This window comes from Liolophura sinensis, chromosome 8, assembly GCF_032854445.1.
Source record: "Liolophura sinensis isolate JHLJ2023 chromosome 8, CUHK_Ljap_v2, whole genome shotgun sequence".
In the NCBI taxonomy this organism is placed as follows: Eukaryota; Metazoa; Mollusca; class Polyplacophora; order Chitonida; family Chitonidae; genus Liolophura; species Liolophura sinensis.
In genome coordinates, this window is record NC_088302.1 from 29,797,149 (window position 1) to 29,818,411 (window position 21,263).

The 21,263-nt window shown below is 37.9% G+C and overlaps 1 protein-coding gene across 1 annotated transcript in view; it reads left to right on the forward strand.

Moving 5' to 3' along the window:
- Positions 1-608: 608 nt before the first annotated feature.
- Positions 609-21,263, forward strand: part of LOC135473393 (uncharacterized) — a 33,018-nt gene continuing 12,363 nt past the window's right edge. Inside the window, exons 1-7 of the mRNA XM_064753244.1 lie at positions 609-1,036; positions 7,596-7,763; positions 14,054-14,215; positions 17,903-18,018; positions 18,784-18,965; positions 20,441-20,606; positions 21,037-21,093. Coding sequence (XP_064609314.1) covers positions 609-1,036; positions 7,596-7,763; positions 14,054-14,215; positions 17,903-18,018; positions 18,784-18,965; positions 20,441-20,606; positions 21,037-21,093 — 1,279 coding nt within the window. The remainder of the gene's footprint in view (positions 1,037-7,595; positions 7,764-14,053; positions 14,216-17,902; positions 18,019-18,783; positions 18,966-20,440; positions 20,607-21,036; positions 21,094-21,263) is intronic.

A 21,263-nucleotide genomic window follows, 5' to 3' on the forward strand; every position in this document is an offset into this window, starting at 1 on the left:
CAGAAAGAGCGCGTATTGGTCTGGCTGGCGTTCGATCTACTCGGTGAACGAGTGCCGTTGGTTAGATAATGAGCGACGTGGCCTGAAGGCAGCTAACCGTCCTTAGCCGGGTCTCGGGCGGCCTTTTAATCTCACTCTTCATCAATTACCTCTACAACTCCTTGGATACGGGAAGCAATGAGCGTCGATTCTTAGCCATTCGCGCAAAGGGAAATTTCATTTTCTGCTTTGATTTGCAGAAGTCGTATTTAATGAGGTGAATGAAGCCATTGAAAGGCCTTGAGGAAGTTGGCCACTCATATTACAACCGTTGCCAGACGCACGCGACAGGCTGAGGAACGCGGGCCAACTTTTCCATGCCTGCATAATTGCAAATTCTCTTTTTAGTTTAGGTGTTGTCATGACAAAGAGAGCCGGCGTGGGATCAGCGGTCTGTCCGTGTGTCAAGAGTGGCTATGACACCGTACCGGCCCTCCTCACCTAGCCGCTCTGGATTGCCGTATGTTGTTAACTTCCTGTGCTATATTCACCTGGAGTATACTAAGAAAGGGTGAAGTTCTCGGAAAACTTGAAGATATGTTTGTTACACCTGTGGAGAGTAGACTGCGATGAGGACCACGTCTGACTACACGCTCGCCGACATGAGGAAGCCTGTGTGGTCGGGACGGATGGAAGGGATGCCGTCCCATCACGGGGAAGTGTCTCCATACGCCTCGGTGGAGCCAAGAATTTGTGACCCGTACCTTCTTGAGAAGGACAGCGGGATGGACACGGAGAGCGAGAGGGACCGACGGGTGCTATCCCGTTCCGAGGTCCACGCCCTTCTACAGAAACTACGCAGTGATATTCATACCCTTCGAGACAGCGTTAGCTCCAGGGTGGACGACGAAGATGCCATGTACCAAAAAATAGAAAATAAACATAGAATAAAAGAAAAAAGACGGACTGCCGGGGATTACTTGCGGAGGCAGGCTCAAGATAGGGGATTACACCGGCTGGGATGTTTGTTTAACCAGAACATTCCATTATGTTGCAGGTAAGATGATCTATCTGAACTATGCTAAAACTCTATAGAAAAAAGCACAAATAATGTTCTCTGTAGTTCTAAGAGGAATTCCAGTTTAAAGAGGACTTAATCTGAAGCAAAATATGATGTTTAATACATTGAATGTAGGTGTAGAAACAGATTGTCGTACGCCAGTCGTCAACCATAATGAGCGTTGGAGACCAATACGCACAGGACAAATCCCCAAAAAACGTTCATCCTAAACCACCACATAACTAAGGAAATATGTAAAGTAAGAAATAAGCATGAACTTTTTCCAAATTTTATTTGTATATTTATTTAGTGGCAAAGCCATGATCGGAAGTGAAGAAAATAAAAATACTAATAACTAAATGTTATTTCGCCGTGGTTTCGTCGGACGGGAAATATTTGAACCAACAGGTAAGGCAATGTGGAGTAAAAGTTGAATGCGCATGTACAAAAAAATATGCAGTGGTAGTGATTGCTTGTGTCTAAGCAAACCGGCACGTCCAAGCAAGCTGCCATGTCCAAGCAAGCTGCCATGTCCAAGCAAGCTGCATATCCAAGCAAGCCCACCAGGTGTTCTTAGCACAATTTCGACAATCACATATGCACTAAATGAAATTAGTTTCAATTCTTTGTTGGAAAACTGTAAACCACCGAATGCCCAAAATAGTCCTAACCATGTATGACCGATAAATCTATATGACTACAACACTACAAAACCAAAATCAGGGCAGCGACGATAGTGTGACAGTCTAAGATTCTTTTCTCAATTTACTTCAGTTAAGGTTTTATTTTAACTTTATGTAAATGCTTGGATTGTAGCAACTTATATGTATATCCTAGAATTACTGTTAATGCTGGATTCATGTTCCATAAACAATGCCGCGAAACAATGCGATGAAACCAGTCCTCCAGCAAAACTCTGGTTTATACTGTCATCCAGAGAAGAATACTGCAGCACAGAGAGTAAAACCAGAGCAGCGAGGACAGTGTGATAGCTGATAGTTTACAGCTGGGTATATGTAACAGGTATGATAACATCGAATGCATTTCATTTTTCCACAAAACAACTGCATGAATCTGTTTGCTGCGTGAAACAAAGCTGTCGAATTTGACCGTCACCTACAGTAGCGCCTATATATTGAAGGATTTTGTCACAATACTATAAATTTCATAAAATTTGCTGATGTTCCTTTTTTAACCGTAAGTGTAAACAAAACCATTTTACAAAATTTTGCTATTTCTGTTGAATATATATAGACGAGGAAATTAGCACTTGTAATGGCGTTAGGGGCTGTTTAAATTGCGACCATTTAGGCATTTACATAAAGAGTTGGCGTAAAACCTTAACTGAGGTAAAATGTCCGGAATTCACCAGTTACCTGTTTCCATTTACCAGTTGTCACACTGTCATCACTGACTTGGTTTTACTGTAAGTCGTCTGCATTATTCTATATGTTATTCCTCTTTAATACTTACTGTGAAATAAACATCCATTATACTTTTGTAGCTACTCGTAACCATATGCTACATGCTTTTGAGGTAATTATGACGTAAGAGAGGATTGCATTTCCATTTCCATTTTATTTAATGACACACGTATGCAACACTAATGAAGTGAAACATGATATCACGCAATGCAACCAGCCCGTGTAATTTAATCTCTTATACTCACGATAAATCTGCACGATATGAAAGCATTGTAGTTAATTGTCTCTGGACAATGTCAAATTATGTATCTTTTCATGTTTAAACCTTTCAAATAATGTGGAAATTGGTGTGAGACAAAAAAACAAATGAAGCAAGTAAAACTAAACATATAGTAATTCGCAGTATATGTACTTATATATATATATATATACACACACACACGTTAGTGATATGTATACATGTATATGTATACACGTCATTGATATCATCAAAGGGAAATAATCGATGACTTCCCCAATACCCTCAGGAAGTACAACAATGGAGTCAATTCTTATCGTTTGTGGGGTAATTTTCGAACATTGCTGCCAAACGCATGAAGTGAACAGGGGAGATTTGGAGGTGGAAGGAAGTAATATACAAAAGTGCACAACATTCAGGCAGTATAATTATGATAAATGGCCGAACAATGCTAGGTTGTCAAATAAAAATAACGATGGATACGGAAAGAAATGGGCATGGACGGCGAATCAGATAAACCAGTCTTTCATTGCCTATCACCAGTCATCATGGAGCTGCCATATTCTTCACCGCAGTTTTTTTCCGAAGCGGAGCGTGCCCCCCTCCATCATAGTGAACATCAGAACGTCACACTATGACAAAGCGCTGTAATAAACCTGATCGCATAATCTTGAGTTGCCAATTATGTTTGGTAAATGGCCGTAGTCGGGCCGCTGTTGCTGTTCTAATAGCAGAGGCGGGTAACGGAGATGGGCGATCAAGGGAATTTGGCAGGACCGGCTATGTATACAGGCCTACAAGTGAGCTGATCTCGGGGTAAAGAAAACATCTATACACACAGATAGATTGCTACAAACACAACAGAAATTTGTGTACAGCCCAAAGATGGCTTTTAGCCAATATACACGGAGAAAATGAATTTAGTACTTCACAGCTCAACCATTTTCATTCATAAAGTGGCATGTAGGTGATTTGTTGTCTGTAATCAACCCACATAAAGCAGAAGTGGTATCTCATTTGTTTGAAATAAAGGATGCACAGTTTATAATGAGGTCGAATAATTGAAAGTACAAGTAAATTTCTTAAATTTTACGAACATCACAATAACGCGTTGATAAAACGTATATATAGAATATTAATGTTCTGGTTATTTCATACAGAAATTGTATTGATGCATACTATATTTTCAAATATAGTGTAGATTAATAAATCTAAACCTCAAACCTGGCATCCTTATACCACTCGTAGACCGTAAACGGTGCGTCACATGTCAGGTAATGGCAAGAAACATTTGTAAAACAAGGTAAAGCACATGTTAATAGAGGAATATGTAAGACATAATGTGTAAATAGTAAATAAAGCTGGTAACATTTAAGCGAGAAGTCAACAGGTTTCATTCAGGATAAACTGTAAGTATAATATCCAATTCAGACTCGCAGTCCATGGATAATTTCCAAGTTAAAACACATATACATATACAGGCTTATAGTCAAGGATTCCCATGAAGAATAGATACGGACTCTAAATTAGCCGATGCAAATATGGATAGTCAACAGTTCAAAATAATCACACATGTAAAGTCTAATTAAGCCGTTGTCAATAGGTATAGCTGCCGACACGACGATAACAGTTCAAAATAAGCATTTAAATGCATGGCGAATTTACAGACGAATGTAAGAAGTGACTCGGTTCGCATCTATTTTGTGTTCGACGTGGGCAGTCAGATTCGATACTGACGTGGCCTTACTGATTCTGTTTGGAACTATTCCTTTACATGTGTATATTCCAAGAAGTACATGCATGTATTTTGGCAAGAGAATTGGCTTTAATCTTTGTATATGAATTAGGTTGTTCTATCATATTTAAAAAGAAAACAAGGCATATTCCAGTTCGTGGTGTTACGCCTCTAAATTACGATTATACAAATGTTAATAATTGAATAATTCAATCTGAAATGAACGTGAATCTAGTTACGAAGCATTCGGAAACTTGCACTAAAATTTGCCAGTCGGTTTCCACACATTTGACTATTTATAAATCAGGACTAAAATTTATCTGTGTATGGTTTTCTTCATCAGTGGTATCGATAAATTACTTATCTAATTAATTATAACAGGTGAAAACACGGCTTTGTATTGCTGCAGGCCTAATTGTAGATGAAGGCATTGTTAACTTAAACTCGACCTCGTTGAAATATTTAAGAATGCATTGAATAACTCACATTCCGTTTTGTTCTTAATTTATAATATGTCCAACATCCTGTCTTAATGCTCACAAACTACATTGTTGACGAGTTTGAACAGTATTGATATTTACTGGAACAAAACCGCAGCCATTGTTATTGTTTGGAACATCCACAGTAATATCACAGAGCACGTATTTACACGTCAGCCTATAGCTCGCCATGTTTACTGAAAAGCAAGGGTATTAAGATTAGCCTTAAATCTGAGGACGTTATTGAAATCAGGATTTATAGCAGACTAATATTGTGAACTGCAACATTTACGCGTAGATGTCGACAATCTTTATAAATGCAATTCGTACAGGTCTTACAATAGACTTTTAAAGCAAGAATCAAATAATAATTTCTCAAAATACACCACACAACGCTTCCTGTATGATAGGTCTTTATCATATTTAAATGATATTTATATGTGCGATAATATAATATTGTAAAATAAAATACTTTAAACACAAGATACTAAAACTAATACCTAAATGCTCATTGTGTATATTTATTACGATATGACCTTATTGTCTAGATTTCTAACTACAAAACCATTCAGCATCATATTTACTTTGCACAATTTATACCTTTCTTTTTGATTTACTTAATGTAATAAGTTTTTAGATTAAACTTGAATTTTAGAACTGACATTTAATTTACTGTATTACAATTTTCACAGGCTATATCAATGTTCACATTGACAGAAGGTTTATCACACACACATATAATGTACGGAATAGTAACAGTTTGAAAGTATCTAGGCCTACATGCGTATAGAAATCTATTACAGCATTATAATTAATATGCAACATAGATCTTAATCCATAAAAACATTGCAAAGGTTTTTTTATATAAAGAGTCCTATCCGGCCGTGCGTGGGAAGGTCTGGCAGGTACCTGCGGATGGTCGTGGGGTTTCCCTCGGGCTCTGCCTGGTTTCCTCACACCATAATGCTGGCCGCCGTCGTATAAGTGAAATATTCTGGAGTATGGCCTGAAACACCAATCAAATAAATAAATAAATAAATAAATTTATAATGAGAGTAGCCTATAAATAAAATATGTGTACATGGAATGCCCAAGTCAGTCATAAATTCCGATATAAAATTAAATATGAAATTTATAATTGAGCCTCCCTGAAACCTTACAATGGGAAAGATGCAGATCAAGTGCAAATGCATGTGCAGGTAAATATTAATAAATAATTGAAATTATTTCAACAGCCTGTTCTAAATCATGTTAGCTTTGTTCTGTTTGACGGCTGTGATTCGGGCAAAGATAATAAATGGTTCTCATAAATGTATCGAATGTATGCATTTATTTGTGTATGTGTCACTGCTGACTTTTATTTAAATTTGAGACCAAAAGATGTGATATTAATAAAGATAAATCCTAGTAAAATGCAGCCTGGTAAATTTAATTTTATACTATATATTTTGCCGGTACAAGTCATTTAGTTTATACTTGCATGGAGGTATAACGCCATGATGCATTTCATCTAAGGGTAGAGATGCATTTAAGCATTATACACGCTGAAGAATTTTCGGGCTTAGCATTCTGCTTGCTATATGCAAATACATGGTTTACTTTCAGTATTAATGTAGAAAGAACTAACTGGTTTGGAATCTTAGGGTATGACAAAATTTATATATTAATAGCCGGATACCAAATTCAAGACATCCCATACAAAATTGAGAGGTAAATTACTTCACCATTTAAAGTACCTAAGAGTGAATATTTTGTTGATAATAACTGCTATATGTTAACGGAAATTTATCATACAAAAAGACCATTCGTTATTACAGATCTGAAGAATATGTGAGCACGCGTGTCCTGTTCGTATATACAATACTGTTTACACTTATCATGTCTCCTGAATTTTCGAGACACATTGCTTCCATTTACTGTATTTAGTCTAAAATTTAAAACGTGACTAAGATACTCATCTTACCTAATTCTGAGAGTTTTGTTCGTCGTAGAAAGCTTATGTTTCTTTGGACTCTATTTTACTGGAAACATGAATGTTTCAACTCCAAAAGTAATATTTATCACCTGTATAAAAATTCATTTAGGCAAATTTTTAAGTAAATACAATGTGTTATCTTCTAAAGCTTTAACCCCCTTGATTAGAAATGAAATAGCTCAAGGCAATATTGTATAACGGTTTTATCACCTAGAACACTTTTTGGTATATATGTCGATATCTATATATCTGTAGCCAGTTTTCTTTCACATAGTTTTATTCTCAGGCTAATGTAGTGAGGTTCATATTTACCACTTTTATTTCACCTTTTTTATTCTCCGGTTGATATGAGTATTGATATTGGGGTCTAAATATATGTGATACCAATTGTTTTACACTTTGGTGCAGTTTCAAGTAGATATGGGTATTGATATTGGGGTCTATATATGTGTGATACCAGTTTTCTTACCCGTTAGTGCACTTTCAAGTAGATATATGTATTGATTTTGGGGTCTATATATATCTGAAACCAGTTTTCTTACACTTTGGTGCACTTTCAAGTAGATATGGGCATTGATATTGAGGCCTACATATATCTGTAACAATTTTCTTGTACTATCTTGTATTTTCAGGTGGATATGGGTATTGATATTGAGGTCTACATATAGCTGATACTAATTTTTCTCCACCTTGATGTACTTTCAGGTTGATATGGGTATTGATAGTGGGCGCTCTGCTGGCACTGGCTGCCTATCAACTACGGGACAGGATTCTCAAATTCATCAACTTTCGTACCTACAGTAGTGTTCAAATTTACCAGCTTGATTCCATGCCTTTTCCTGCCGTCACAATTTGTAATTTAAATCCTTTCAGGTAAGTCACTGTAACTCATTGCTGATATTAAGTAAATATGTGACTTTACAAACTATGCCTAGTTTTATCTCGGGACAATGGATAAAAAAAAATGAAGAAATGAATATGATTCTCAAGGGTAGCAATGAATAATACTGTGAGTTAAATTTTAAATAAATTATAATACTTAATTCTAATACAAATTAGAAATGTCTCCAACAGGCTGATAACCTTTGAACAAGGTTTTCGTCAGAAGCACAAAGCCAGAGTAGACAGTGTAATATTTTTATTCAGAATGTCATTACTGTTACAAATAAAAGAACATTTTTCATCGTAGATTCACAAATGTAAACAATTTATCTTAGATAAATGTTGAATTAGTAACATTTCATAAAGACTCACACGGACAATATCTATTATTCCTTATAGATATTAAGCCGCAATCCGTTCTAATATTAAAGTTCACATTGATTAAATCTGAGAAGTGTAACGTCCTCAACGTTGACCTAACATGCACTACCCTCACCACCACCCTCCACCCGTCACACACACACAACCCACAATTCTCTCCTATACCCCACGCCCAAAAAAAAAAAAACAAGAGATCAAGTGAATCAATTGCGCTGGTGATACGGCTTTAATATTACATTCTCTAATACTGGAAATACATTTTATGCGTCAGAAATATTTCAATTTTCTGTATATAAATATCTAAAAACAAAAAAAAAAAGAAAGGCTCAAAATGAGGGTGATAAGAACACGGCAAGTGATAAACATGACAATTTAATGGAATACATGTAAACTCACGGTCGCTATTGGATCGTAGCCAGGAGAATCATCTGCGTCCCCTGTTTGGTGATATATACACAAAGTGTAGCTAACGTCTCCGCGAGTATAATACGTATAGGACATTGTAGACTTCTTGTAGTCTCTGACTGGTCATTTATATGACTTATAGGAAACTTTACCAGATTTATACCACCAAGGTGGTATAAATCAATCATGCTGTCTGTAATGTCATTTATACAACACGTCCCCGAGTTTACGTTATGTAGAACATTGCCAGTTTTATACTGTCTCTCCTGTATAACCATGCACACAGTGGTATAGGCGTTTGTGTAATGCCTATTTACAGTATCATTTAGGCTCACTGTGCATACCGCAATTCACATAACATATATAGGGGTTTCACTCATATATTATCCAGCGCATAGAGTTCTATGTAGGCTCAATTTTTGGCCTTTTGTCTATACAACACAAGCGATATCTCTGCATATATGTCATCAAAATATAATTGATTTAACCAAAAGTAAAATTTTGGTTACTATGGGTTACTAAGACACGAAATGTACGAGAAAGGCAAACGAGCGCTCGAAATGCAGGAACAGTTCTCATTATTAATATGTACATATAGTAATTAGGTGGAGTTCATCTAATCGGCGTGGTAGTTTTGCACTATTATAACTATAGCGATGTGTTACCAACCATGGGCATTTAACTGACAGAGAAAGTAATAATCAGTGAATAACTAAACAAATATATAAAATCACAACATGTTACAACGGTCAGCAAAAATCAGACCGGCCGTAGGTGGGAAGGTCTGCCAACAACCTGCGGATGGTCTTGGGTTTCCACCGGACTCCTCCCGCAGTAATGCTGGCCGTTGTATAAGTGAAATATTCTTGAGTATGGCGTAAAACACCAATCAAATAAATAAATAAATCAAAAATCAGAACACAGACCAAGAGGTATTAAAATAAACCCTAAATCTGAAACCATACTACATTTGAATCTATAGTACAAGCAATTATTCTTGGTTATTTACTTTCACACCGTAGTTTATGTGGTAATATAAAACGTTAAGTTGATGTTTTTTTTTCAAACTTTGAAATCTTAGCATTAAAATCTGAGATTATGATAGATATAGAATGATATTCTGAAGATCTTTTTAGAGATAAAAACAACATGTACATGTATTTCTAAAGACAAACGACGTTTTGGGGGAATGATTGTCGTCATGCTTTACAACGATGGTATAGTATCTCCACGAAAACTTTGATTTTGCAGAATATATGAAGTTTATCCACGACACATTGTCTTGTTCATGTTACAGCTGAGCTCTGATTCAAATCACTAACAATGCATACACATGTGGCGTTATTGTTTGCGGCTAATATCATGTGATTTCTTGTTGGTTTTATCTTAAAGGAAGAGTTGACATGTTATGCAAATATGTATTATGGTGACGTCTTCCTGTCCGGAACTATTGCCTCATTGATATCCCTGTAGAGTTGATGATAAAATGTTCAATTAAAATGGGATAATTTCCTGGATGACAAATTCTGTTAAATTCCCGTATTCGATGATCCAGGACTATAACCCATCTTGACATGTATTGTCCAAGTTTTAATCATTCCTACTCCCTTCCACGTATTTTAAGGGTGTGTGTGTGTTTTTTTTTTTTTCATGCTACCCAGTATTGATCCATATGACTTCCGATGGAAAGAGAGATTAAAGGATTCTATCTGAAATTAAAACTGTGAAATCCCTCCCAGTGACTTGTTGTTTTCGGAAATCAAAAACCCCAAATCCTGACCCTGTGGACCCTTTCTGCTAGAAAAAAAAGAAGTAAAGATTATAATCAAAATCGACATTTTTTCCATGATTTTACTGTGGCCGGCTGGAGGTCATCAACAGAAGTTTGCTCGCCTTTTATATTCCTTTCTATCTCGCTTTTTATGAGAAATAACCACCCTTTATTTACTGATAAGAAAGCCAAAATTGAAGTTCACTTGGGCATTTCGGCCATGTTTGCACACTACTAGATATGAAGGCTCTGTTACCTCGCGGTAAAAGACGTGGCTTTATCTAGCAGCCGGCTTGGGTGTGCCGGGTGGTCCAGTGGGAAGTAAGTCTGCTTTCATCAAGCTCTCCTTCGCCGCGTTCCTGAGACAACTAGGAAAATCCAAATCGAAGAAAAATCTCCCCAGAAGTAAATAGGATTCTGATGATTCGATCCTCATTCATATTTTCTCAAAGTCCACATTTTTGAGTCAGTGTAATCGAATAGGTAATGTCACAGGGGCACAGTTCATACATTCTGTATTGAAGCCAATGAGACTGGCGACCTCTGATGAATGGAAGAGGGTCAAGGGACGCAACTAATGGATTAAGGGGAACTTGCGCGTAGGCTAGTGCTCAATCTTAGCCAGGGGAGGAATAAAAGACGCGGTCGTGCACGTGACAGGGTCGCGAACTGAGACCGGACTATGTCACTCAGAGCAGCTGTTTAGAAGTCACGGCCAATTTAGTTCAATTTGAAGGGATCCTGGTGTGATCAATCTCTGGTGCTCTTCTGAGAACATGACTTTAGCATTGAGCTACATAAACATACCTAGCACGAGTGTAAGACCAGTGAAATACAGCCCACAGCTGAAAACATCAGGATAGTTTTAGCAGTTGGACCGCTTCCAAAATATCGTTAACAATGGACTACACCGTCAGTGTTTACAAAAATAAGATAATTGATTTAAAGCAGACCAGGAAATTGGTCGCAGATTACCTATTAAGATAAGCAAATGACTTGACACAACGGTAGATGACACTATCAAGACTAACAGATAACGCACTTTTACAGCACATTCTCAAAACGGCGCTCAAATATGTCACCCAAGACAAATGTATAGATATCAGTTTCTTCATTGTGTGATTATTTGTAAACATTAAAAACGTTCACAGTCGTCGCTCTCTTTTGTTGTAGATGGCAGGTACCGTGTTCAAATCCAGCTTCCGTTGCTTTGGCTGAGAACTTTTTTTTATCATAAAAAGAAATGAAGTCTACAACGCCTAAAATATAGATAATCAGACATGTAAAGCAATGTCTTTTACAAATGCTTCACAATACTAGAATACACTGTGCTGTAGTAAAACTATAATTTGAATTTTGACCCGTTTAGCTCATGGTTTTGGCATCTAGTAATTAATGAGTCATCACTATGGGAATTAGTCTGGCTTCTCTTCTCTTCAGCTATACCGTGAAAACAGCTGGATAACGCCAACCTGTCAAAACATTTAGGCGAATGTCTAAACAATATGCTGGAGAGACATCACAAATAACATCCACAATACATGGCACTGTCAAAACCGCTGTCTTTGTTTCTATGTATGTCCACGCGTCGGCATGACACGGTATGTCACGATCGTAATCTCCAATACTCGGTTCAGAAATGAATATTGAATAATTAAAACAGCATGCACAGACAGACGGGGAGACACGTAGTGGCTAATGATGACCATCAGCAAAGCCCCTCTGCCCTGTTAACATTAAAGATGTCTCTGTTCAGACAGTACCAAGACTGTATTACCCTCAGAGAATTCTAAAAACACAGTTACCACTGACTAACTGTTGAATAAAGTTATAATATTTCTACTCCATGTGCTCTCAGAAACTTAAATCTCGTTTTATGAAAGTGTGTATTTGTGTATATAGTAGGCATGTAAGCAATATACCAGAGAAATGACAGTCGCGAAATAATCGCATGGTGATAAGATGTAGGCCTATCACTTTTTTGTTCATCCAGATAAACTGTCTGGTTTGAACAAAGCAGTGAGGCTTATATTGCGATCACCAGATTATTATGAATGTGTGCACTTGCGTGAAATAAAATTTTGACGATTTCCGAAACTCCATACATATCTCCAAACAAGGCTTTATAATACGTGTATATCAAATACTCATAATTCGTTCAATATTTACTGCATTTTTTTTTTACTATTTGTCAAGAAAATTTAACATACGAAGAAGCCTTTCAAAATTTTATGTGATGTCGTCAACAGATTTAATAAATTAGTCATGTGTGAAGGCATTTGATACAGCTGTTTGTACCTGTTTTACAGTACAACCATATTCCACCGTAGTTACAGGTGGGTTAGATATGTACAGACCATAGTAGCTCTCTTAGCCTTGACAAAAATCGGGATAACACCTGTTGTTGTTGTGTATAGTCCTACTGCAGTCCTGTTTAATCGGGGGTTTATCTTGGTTGGTGGGGAATGAAAGAGGACCTAGGTACGAGCAAATCAGGACTGTAGTAGGACTACGGGAAGATACTGCCACGACTTATTCCCGACTAGCCCCGACCTTTCTACGACCAGACCAGAGTGAAGTAAGAGTGTAGTATAAGAGAGGCACGACCTGTACGACTCTGCATGAGTAGTAGGACTTCTCAACGATATTAATCTTTTGATCATCTTTATTCAAAATGGCTACTATTAACATGTTGACAGAATCAGGTGAGGAAGAAATTATTTTGTATGGTGCCCTAGCTGCAACACTATATGCAGGAAACAGTAGAGACAGACACACGAGTATTGTACGACAACAATACATGACGACGACAACAGCGAGACTAATCCACGAGTGTTCAGCGAGTATAGAGGAGTGAAACGACTTTCCAAGTCTAACGTACCAGTCTAACACGAGCTCCGCCCCCCCCCCCCCCCCCCACCCCCCGATCGAGAAACGATTTCGACAACTGCAGCTCGACTTGTACAACGAGTATAACGACTGCTCTACGACTACACCACGATATATTTACGACTTAGAACGAGTGCTCAAAATTTTCAACATGTTAAAAAAAAACCCGACTCATCAGGATTGGGCCCTATCAGCACGACCTTGCCAGAAATAAGTCAGGACAACTCCACGACCTTTCGTCGACAACGCCCGAGTTTCCCCGACACTTCACGAATTTAACACATGGCGCAGTCGGCCGAGCTCGGCTCCGTGTGAGAGCCCCACATAACTATTTTGATTTTATTCCACATTTGGACTTCTCTTTTGTCTCCGTTCAGTTTAGAAGCAATGGAACATGAGATGCTGCATTCTCTTGCAATAATGTGATTCTTGTAAGAACGTACACTGTGTTTTGATACTTTAATCAATTTAAACGTTTTATCCCGGAACAAGGAATTCTCAGTACATCATTTTGAAATGTATACGAACAGTCAATTCAATTAGTAAATTTCCCATCCCCACAGTTCGTTTGACATTTGTGACAATAAATGATCGACGGCGCTCCTGGGGCTATTTGTTGAAGATTGATTATTGTTGTTGTTGTTGTTTTCAGCAATATGGTGTACGTATCTGTACGTCACACATCAGTAATTTGCCAAAGGTCGGTGGTTTATCCCAAATATTCCGGTTTCTTGCACTCGTGAAAATGACCGCCATCGTATAAGTGAAAGGATCTGTAGTATGGGTCTTCAATAAAGAACAATGATCAAATAAATAAATACTGTTTCTGTTTCAGACTGTCCAAAGCTGTAGAGACGGGACAATACGATAGTTTACAGAGAGTCACCCAAGGCTCAGTGCCCAGCGCTGACATTCTGGCAACAGCGCCATTGGGAAATGATAGCTATGCAGACTTCCTCAAAAATGTGTCACACCAAAGAGAAGACTTTATATTAAGGTAAACATATACGGCTATTATCATGAGTTCAGTTCGTTCATCCGAGATTTCAAATGGTTAATCGCATAAACTGCCTTAACATTTATTTATTTTATTTACATGTATACTGGTTTTCTTGAACATTTGAGTGTAGTTCGTTGTCTGAAGGTTACAAGATGCTTGTGTCCTTTTCTCTACCAACATGAGGTATAGGCTCAATCGTGGCCTGGAACATTCTACATTCCCTCATTGTCAAGAATGAAAAATTTTTGAGTATAGCTATATATTTTCACTCAAACCCGTAAAACACGAAACATGCTGTAAGTTTATTTTATCAAGGTCATTGCCGGTATTGAGTCTCATGATGATTTCTTCTGGAAGCAAATACAACCCATGGAAACCTGAATTTTGGAAAATGATGCAGTATCCTAAAACTATTCGCGAGCTCGCTTTCCAAATCACGGTTTTTCCGTTAGTAGCGTTGTTTTATGCTTTCATGCACTCTTCAAGAAAATAATTAAAAGAAATCCTTCAGACGAGGAGTAAGAAGTAAACCTTATTGCGTCTCTTTCAACATTCGTATTCTACTGAGAAATGTCTTCTCGAACCAGTAATAGAATTAAAATATAATTTGCTGCCAAACGCCAAATTACGCCAAATGCTGGACGTGGGATTTAAACGAATCACTTGGAAGACTTGCTTGGGTACACTTGCTGTGTATCTGAAGACATTGCAAGTTCTAGAATCTTTCCCTTCTTGGTCGTCAGTCGTTTTTGTGAAGCCTGAGTCATTGACCCTACTGTGTAACTGAGACACTCAACTGTGCTCCCTCAATTGCTCTATTAATATTCTAGACACAAGGTTGGGCCAAGTGCCTTTGGGTGCTTTTAAGCCACCGGCTGTTTCTCAAGTGCGAGAGTTAATATGCCCTTGGTGCTACTTTAATACAGATTTTTCTTCGCCAGAGTTTGGTTTGTTGTTGAAAACAACATATGGCTGGAGCCAGTCGTCTTTTCGACCCCAGCATAAGCGTTGCACAAAATTTATCTGAGATTCGACAATTAATCTAGACACCCGAAAAAATCGAAACTCACAGGAAAAGTTAAACCACTTGAATACAATATGGAGTCCCGTATTCAGGTCCCGGAGCCAAAGGGTGTGAAGAAAGAAAGAAAGGCACGGCTGTTGGTAGGAGCATTGTCAGGGTTCCCAATTATCCGCGCAAGATTCTGCTGAATTTAAAGTCGACGTTCGGCCAAGTGAAATCGTGCTCCAGGGAGCGTTGCTTCGCCTGAATCCCAACTTTTCGCGTGATGGGGGAAACTGCACGATGACAGAGTCCGCTGAAAGCCCCTGGAGCATAGAACCTTTGTCTGCTCGTTACCACATGGCTTAATTATCGTGTCCAAGTATTGATCTGGCCGGACTTGACTCTGTTCAAGGAGTCGGCCTTCACAGACGGATAGGTCGGTCGGTTAACGATTACAGGCTCAAGACATGCCCATTGAAATGTGATCGATACGTGCACTATTTTACCTAGCGGTTGTATTTTCTGGCCCCCCTAGTCCTTCTTCCATGCCCTTTCCTCTTACTTAAGCTCTCCGTTAACTCCTTTTCTTCCCTTGCCTTAAGACAACTCTAGTTTTTCAGATACTGTCATCAATTTTTTGGGGGTATTTCTGCAGATGATCGAAATAAAAGCTGTGACAAAGAAATCTAAAAAAATAACATTTTCCTTATTTAAGGAAAACACCTAGAAATTGAAACGTGTAGCAATGAAAAGTTTTTGTCCAGAAACATTACTAATAAAGCAAGCATTTGGGACAAATAATATTAGTGAAAGTAAGATATTAATATACAAAAACCAGACCAAATGAAACGAGGACTAATTATACTGTGGATTAGGCTAGAGAAGAGTTGTTATTCTTCTCTCTTTGGTATGGGGAAATCGATATACATACAACGAAGTATAACTGCGTGTGTTCAAAGCGTAGCTATAAGCATATTCCACGGTGTAACCTGAAGCGAAAGTAGTGGAGAGCAAATGGCAAGCAAATGTATTAATAAGTGTTGTTGACTTACTCATACTGGTCTGAATCACAACTGAACTTGTCGTGGCTGAGCGGTTAAGACATTTGCCTTTCTCGGGCGAGGACACACGGGATGCGTGTCCATTCCCGACCTTGCATTTGTAGATCCTCTTCTCACCAGTTTATCACCACGAAACCATCATACACTTAAGTCAAAATTTTAATCATTAAATTTGACATGTTCCTTTCCGTTGTTTTAGCTGAAATTTCTTGTACAATAACTTACCCAGAATTTACGGTGTCAAACGATATTTTGACCTGGTTACATGTGAAATAATAATTTTAAAGTGATTTTAAATTCTGATTTATTATGAAATCGTTTTGTAATAAATCATTTATTTATTGTAATTCACAAAAGACGATGATTTTCCCTAGACGCTCCAGTTTCCAGCACCATGAAACTTCACTGTCATGGTTAAACTATATAATCAAATAAATAAATGTATAAATTGTTGCTTCCACAATAATACAATACACTGCCTACACCGAGAAGGTTATCTTTACCTTCATCTATCAGTTCATCCTAGAAACAGGTCAGGCCTCAACAGGTCACAAGTTTGACGATACTGTCAACTACAGTATGGCCATTGGCCTTATTTTAATCCTTAAACCTACCCTCTGGTCTCATATTAACCTTAGGAATCCATTATTTGTGAGTGTAAAAGTTGAGATCAGGAAAGAATTTTTGATCCGGAGCGGTGAGGCTGTAGTTAAGATCTCTCTGTACAAAACACAGGAAAGTGCAAATCTGATGTCAGGTTATGGAATGGCCTTTTCGCCCACACCGTCTGTGATATTTTCATAAAACATTACTTGAAAAGTGTTCCAACACTCGGTGTTATAATCGTTGTTACATCGTTTCATCATTTATTTCATTGATTTTATTTATCTAGTTGATTGGTGTTTTAGGCCTTAGGCCTACTCAAGAATATTTCACTTATAAGACGGCACTCAGCATTATTGTGGGAGGAAACCGAGCAGAGGATTTGGGAAACCCACAACCATCCGCAGGTTGCCGGTAGACTTTGACACGTACAGAGAGAAAGCCAGCATGAATTGGACTTGAATTCACAACGACCGCCTTGATGACAAGCTCTTGTGTCATTGCGCCGCGCTGGCACGCTAATGGCCTAGGCCACTGAGGCCCCCTAGTTTCATCGATGTTGATGAAATGGTTGCCTTATACGATGATGGTCAGTTGCAGTCAAAGTCATATCAAGGAATATTTTGGATAATTATACGTCTGACTTCTTAGCCATAAGTATTAGGAGGGTAAGGAACTATTTGTCATCAAGGCTTTTAGCATTTTTTAGTAGCCAAGATGTGGTTGAAATACCGCCAATGTGCGTGACGTTATACCTCAACTAGTCATTCACTCATCTGGCATGATATCATTTGATAAGATATCAGTTGGCATCATATCGTTTTGCATGATATGGTGTTATATGATTAAAAACTGTATGATTGGAACCGAACTTGGTTAAACCTAATATACACTATAACCAACAATTGGACGAAAGGACTAAGATGGTGTCACTTTCAGCCACATGGTTTTCTTTTCCTTTCACGTCCTTTTTTCCTTTCTTTTTTCGACTGACTCTATGGTTCGTTGTTGCAGGTGTCAATGGCGGGACAGATGGTGTGGTCCTGCCAATTTCTCACTGTCCTTCACGGACACAGGGCTCTGCTACACCTTCCAGCCCGACCCAGCCTCGGCCGGTGTGGACAGGCCAGGTGAGTTACAGGCGGTAACGGATGCAGCATCTAGTTGTCTGCTATGACCTTACTGCATTGTCATGCATAATACAAAAAAGGGCTAAAAATGAAATTATTTGCACAGAATTTTTACATACATGTAGATTAAGCCCTTAAAAATGACCTCTCTTAATAGGGGAGTTTTGAGTACCAACTCTTTTATCGATGAAGATAGAAAAAGTCCAACTGTATCATGTAACCTGCCAAAAATGTTAGGCAACTATTTTTGGATCACGTTCACTATAACACGGACGTCTGAAAAAAGTTTCATAGAACGTAGTTCATATAGAACGAATGACAGAGAAAATTTGTGACAGGTGATCAGTAAATTAATGTCAAAAAAAGTTGCCTAACACTGCAAATGACACATAAGGACTGTTTTTACCATTGACGACAAAACTCTCCAACTCTGAATTTGCCGTTACTTACTTACAGCAGCAGGAACTGACGGCTACAAATATTACGAACAAACATTATCTTAATTTTATAGCACCCTGCGGATGGTCATGAGTTTCCCCCGGGGGTCTGCCCGTTTTACACCGACAATAATACTGACGGTGGTCGTACAAGTGGAATGTTGCTCAGTACGGCGTAAAACACCAACCAGATAAATAAATCAATCTTATTTTTATAACGTTCATTTTTATAATAAAATAGAAATATGTCTTAGAATGATTTGGGATGTCGTGTCAAAAAGAAAGGTTTGGAGAAAAAAAAAAACGAATGTGTCATTACTTTTTACAGGTCCGTCAACAGGCCTGTCTCTATTGCTAAATGTAGAACAATACGAATATCTGCCCGGTAACAAACGAGGTGTGGGTGCTAAGGTAACTATCCATGAACCGGGCCACCTGACAGAGGTCAATCAGCAGGGCATCAATGTACCCGTGGGGAAACATACAGCCATGGAAATTAAACAAATAAAGGTAGGTCATGAAAGCGTGCTTCATGGTACAGTGGTGCAGCCCAGAGCGTTATTACAAGATACTGGTACGCTCCAGTTGTTCAAAAATGTATTAACAATTTATAAAGTTTGTGAATAGATTTAGGCTGGATTAGGTTCAATTTGTTAGAAATTTTGACAAAACTTGTATTAAGGTTTATCACATACTTAACCATTAGTACACTTTAGGGCCCAGTTGTCTTGAGACTTAACACCAGATTTCAGTTTAAGCCAAGTATTCAGCTTTGTACTTTGCCTCATAATGAATGCGTAACAGTATGTTAAATATGAATTAAGTCTTCTGCTGTTACACTTTGGCTTTAGATAACTGCAATGGCTGCTAAGTTTCACTAAAATTATAAATATATAATATGACTTTAATACCAGTATTAGCCAGTAAACGTTTGAACAACACGGCCCTGAACAACCTGTTCGTGATCTAACTTTGCCACACAGACGAATGAAAGGCTATAAATGTCAATATAAATGTTACTGTCGACGACTTAGCAAAATATTGTATAACTGTTTCATTTCATCTCATTTATTCACCATAAATCTTAAAAATAAATGCATTGATATACATGTGGAATACAATTGGGGAGGGGGGGGGGGGGGGAATAAAGCTCTTATTTGCTCTATCCCATGGAAACTAGAATGAGTATACAGGGAATATTTGCCTGCGGTGATAATATTAGAGTGTGTTATATATAAACATACATGGGAAGAAAACAAATTAACACAAACAGTAATAATATAAGATGTCAGAAACTTTATAGACATCTTTGTGTGAATTTTGTTTTACGTGTTTTTTTTATATTTGTCAGTTAGCCTATATAACTGTTGAAATCTATAGCTGGCCTTCATTCAGTTTCGGGTTAAGTTCAAGTTTTGGACTCTGTTTTGGACTCTGACATAACTGTCAAACAGTTGATGAAATATGAATGAACGTATATGATATCTTTTCAATTTATACATCGTGGTGAATGCTAAATTTCATTTTTAAAAAATACGACTAATACCAACATTGGTTTGAGACAAGAAAATTCGAAAGCCAGAGGCATTCAAGTTAACAGTATCCGGAGCCCTAAGTGTTTCCTCTCAAAGTCAGTGGGCATACTAAAAGCTCTCTGTGAGACGTATCTGGTCACCATTAGTGTTTGTTATTGTCCCGTTTAAGACTACTTTTCCGGGTTGGTGGTAGCCGATATTCTTCGCGACAGCGTCTGGGGCGGATGCTTTAAACCCTTTCTTAGCGACTGGGTGCAGTGCATTATTGTGGGCACGGCAAAACCATGCTGCTTATTGGTCTCATTAGGCACCTTGACAAGCTCAAATGGATCCCTTCCCAACTGTTCGACTTCCTCTTTAGTTCAATCAAATGCCGCCTTATTGTAGATCATTGGAGAATTAAGCTTATTTCAACATCCGGTATCTCAATCTTTTTTGTTCATATTTCAGCACATGCGCCTTCAGCCTCCCCTCGGCAAGTGTCGGAGTTTAACCACCTTTAATGGTAGTTCTGCGCAAGTGCAGTACACTAGAGACCTATGTGAGCGACGTTGTAAAACAAGGGAGATAATATCGGAGTGTAATTGCTCGCCCCCGTCAAGCCCTGAATTTCACCGTACGTATTCAATTTAACCGCATTTTTTTTTTGGTGCGGATAGTTACATTTTCAAATGTCACGGTATTTTGTTGTCTGCAGTTTAAAACTGTATTAACATATTCAATTATTACAGGTTTTGTACTGATTTGGTGTCAGATGACTGCACTTGTTTGAATACCGGTATTAATTAAGAGTAGGTTTGGAGTAAGTCGATTTCAAAAATTTGAGTCGAACTTAAAATCAGATAAGTAAAACTTGTGCGATCAATAACGATTTCGAATAGCCTTGAACCTAGGCATCAGCAAAATGGAAGTAACTTATACATCAGATTGTTAAGGAAGATGTCATTATATAATTAATCAAATGTTGACTCTTTGTTAAGAAATGTATGTACTTCATTTATGTATAAATCCATGTATTAAAGTTTGCAATGCTTTGTTGCTTTCAGCTAATGTTAAAAAGTGCGATGTAAGGCAGTACTTCTCCTGCGCTGTAAAGGTCAATGGTGAGTTCATAAATAACTGATAATTTCTTTCCTCAGTCATCTTTGGTTTGATTTTTCACAGAATTACCACACTCGATAACTAGGACTCCTGCATTACAGCAATTTTCCCAAATAATTTAACCCAACGATATGCACTGGAGTTCCGATTAACGACAAGTAGGAATATTAGC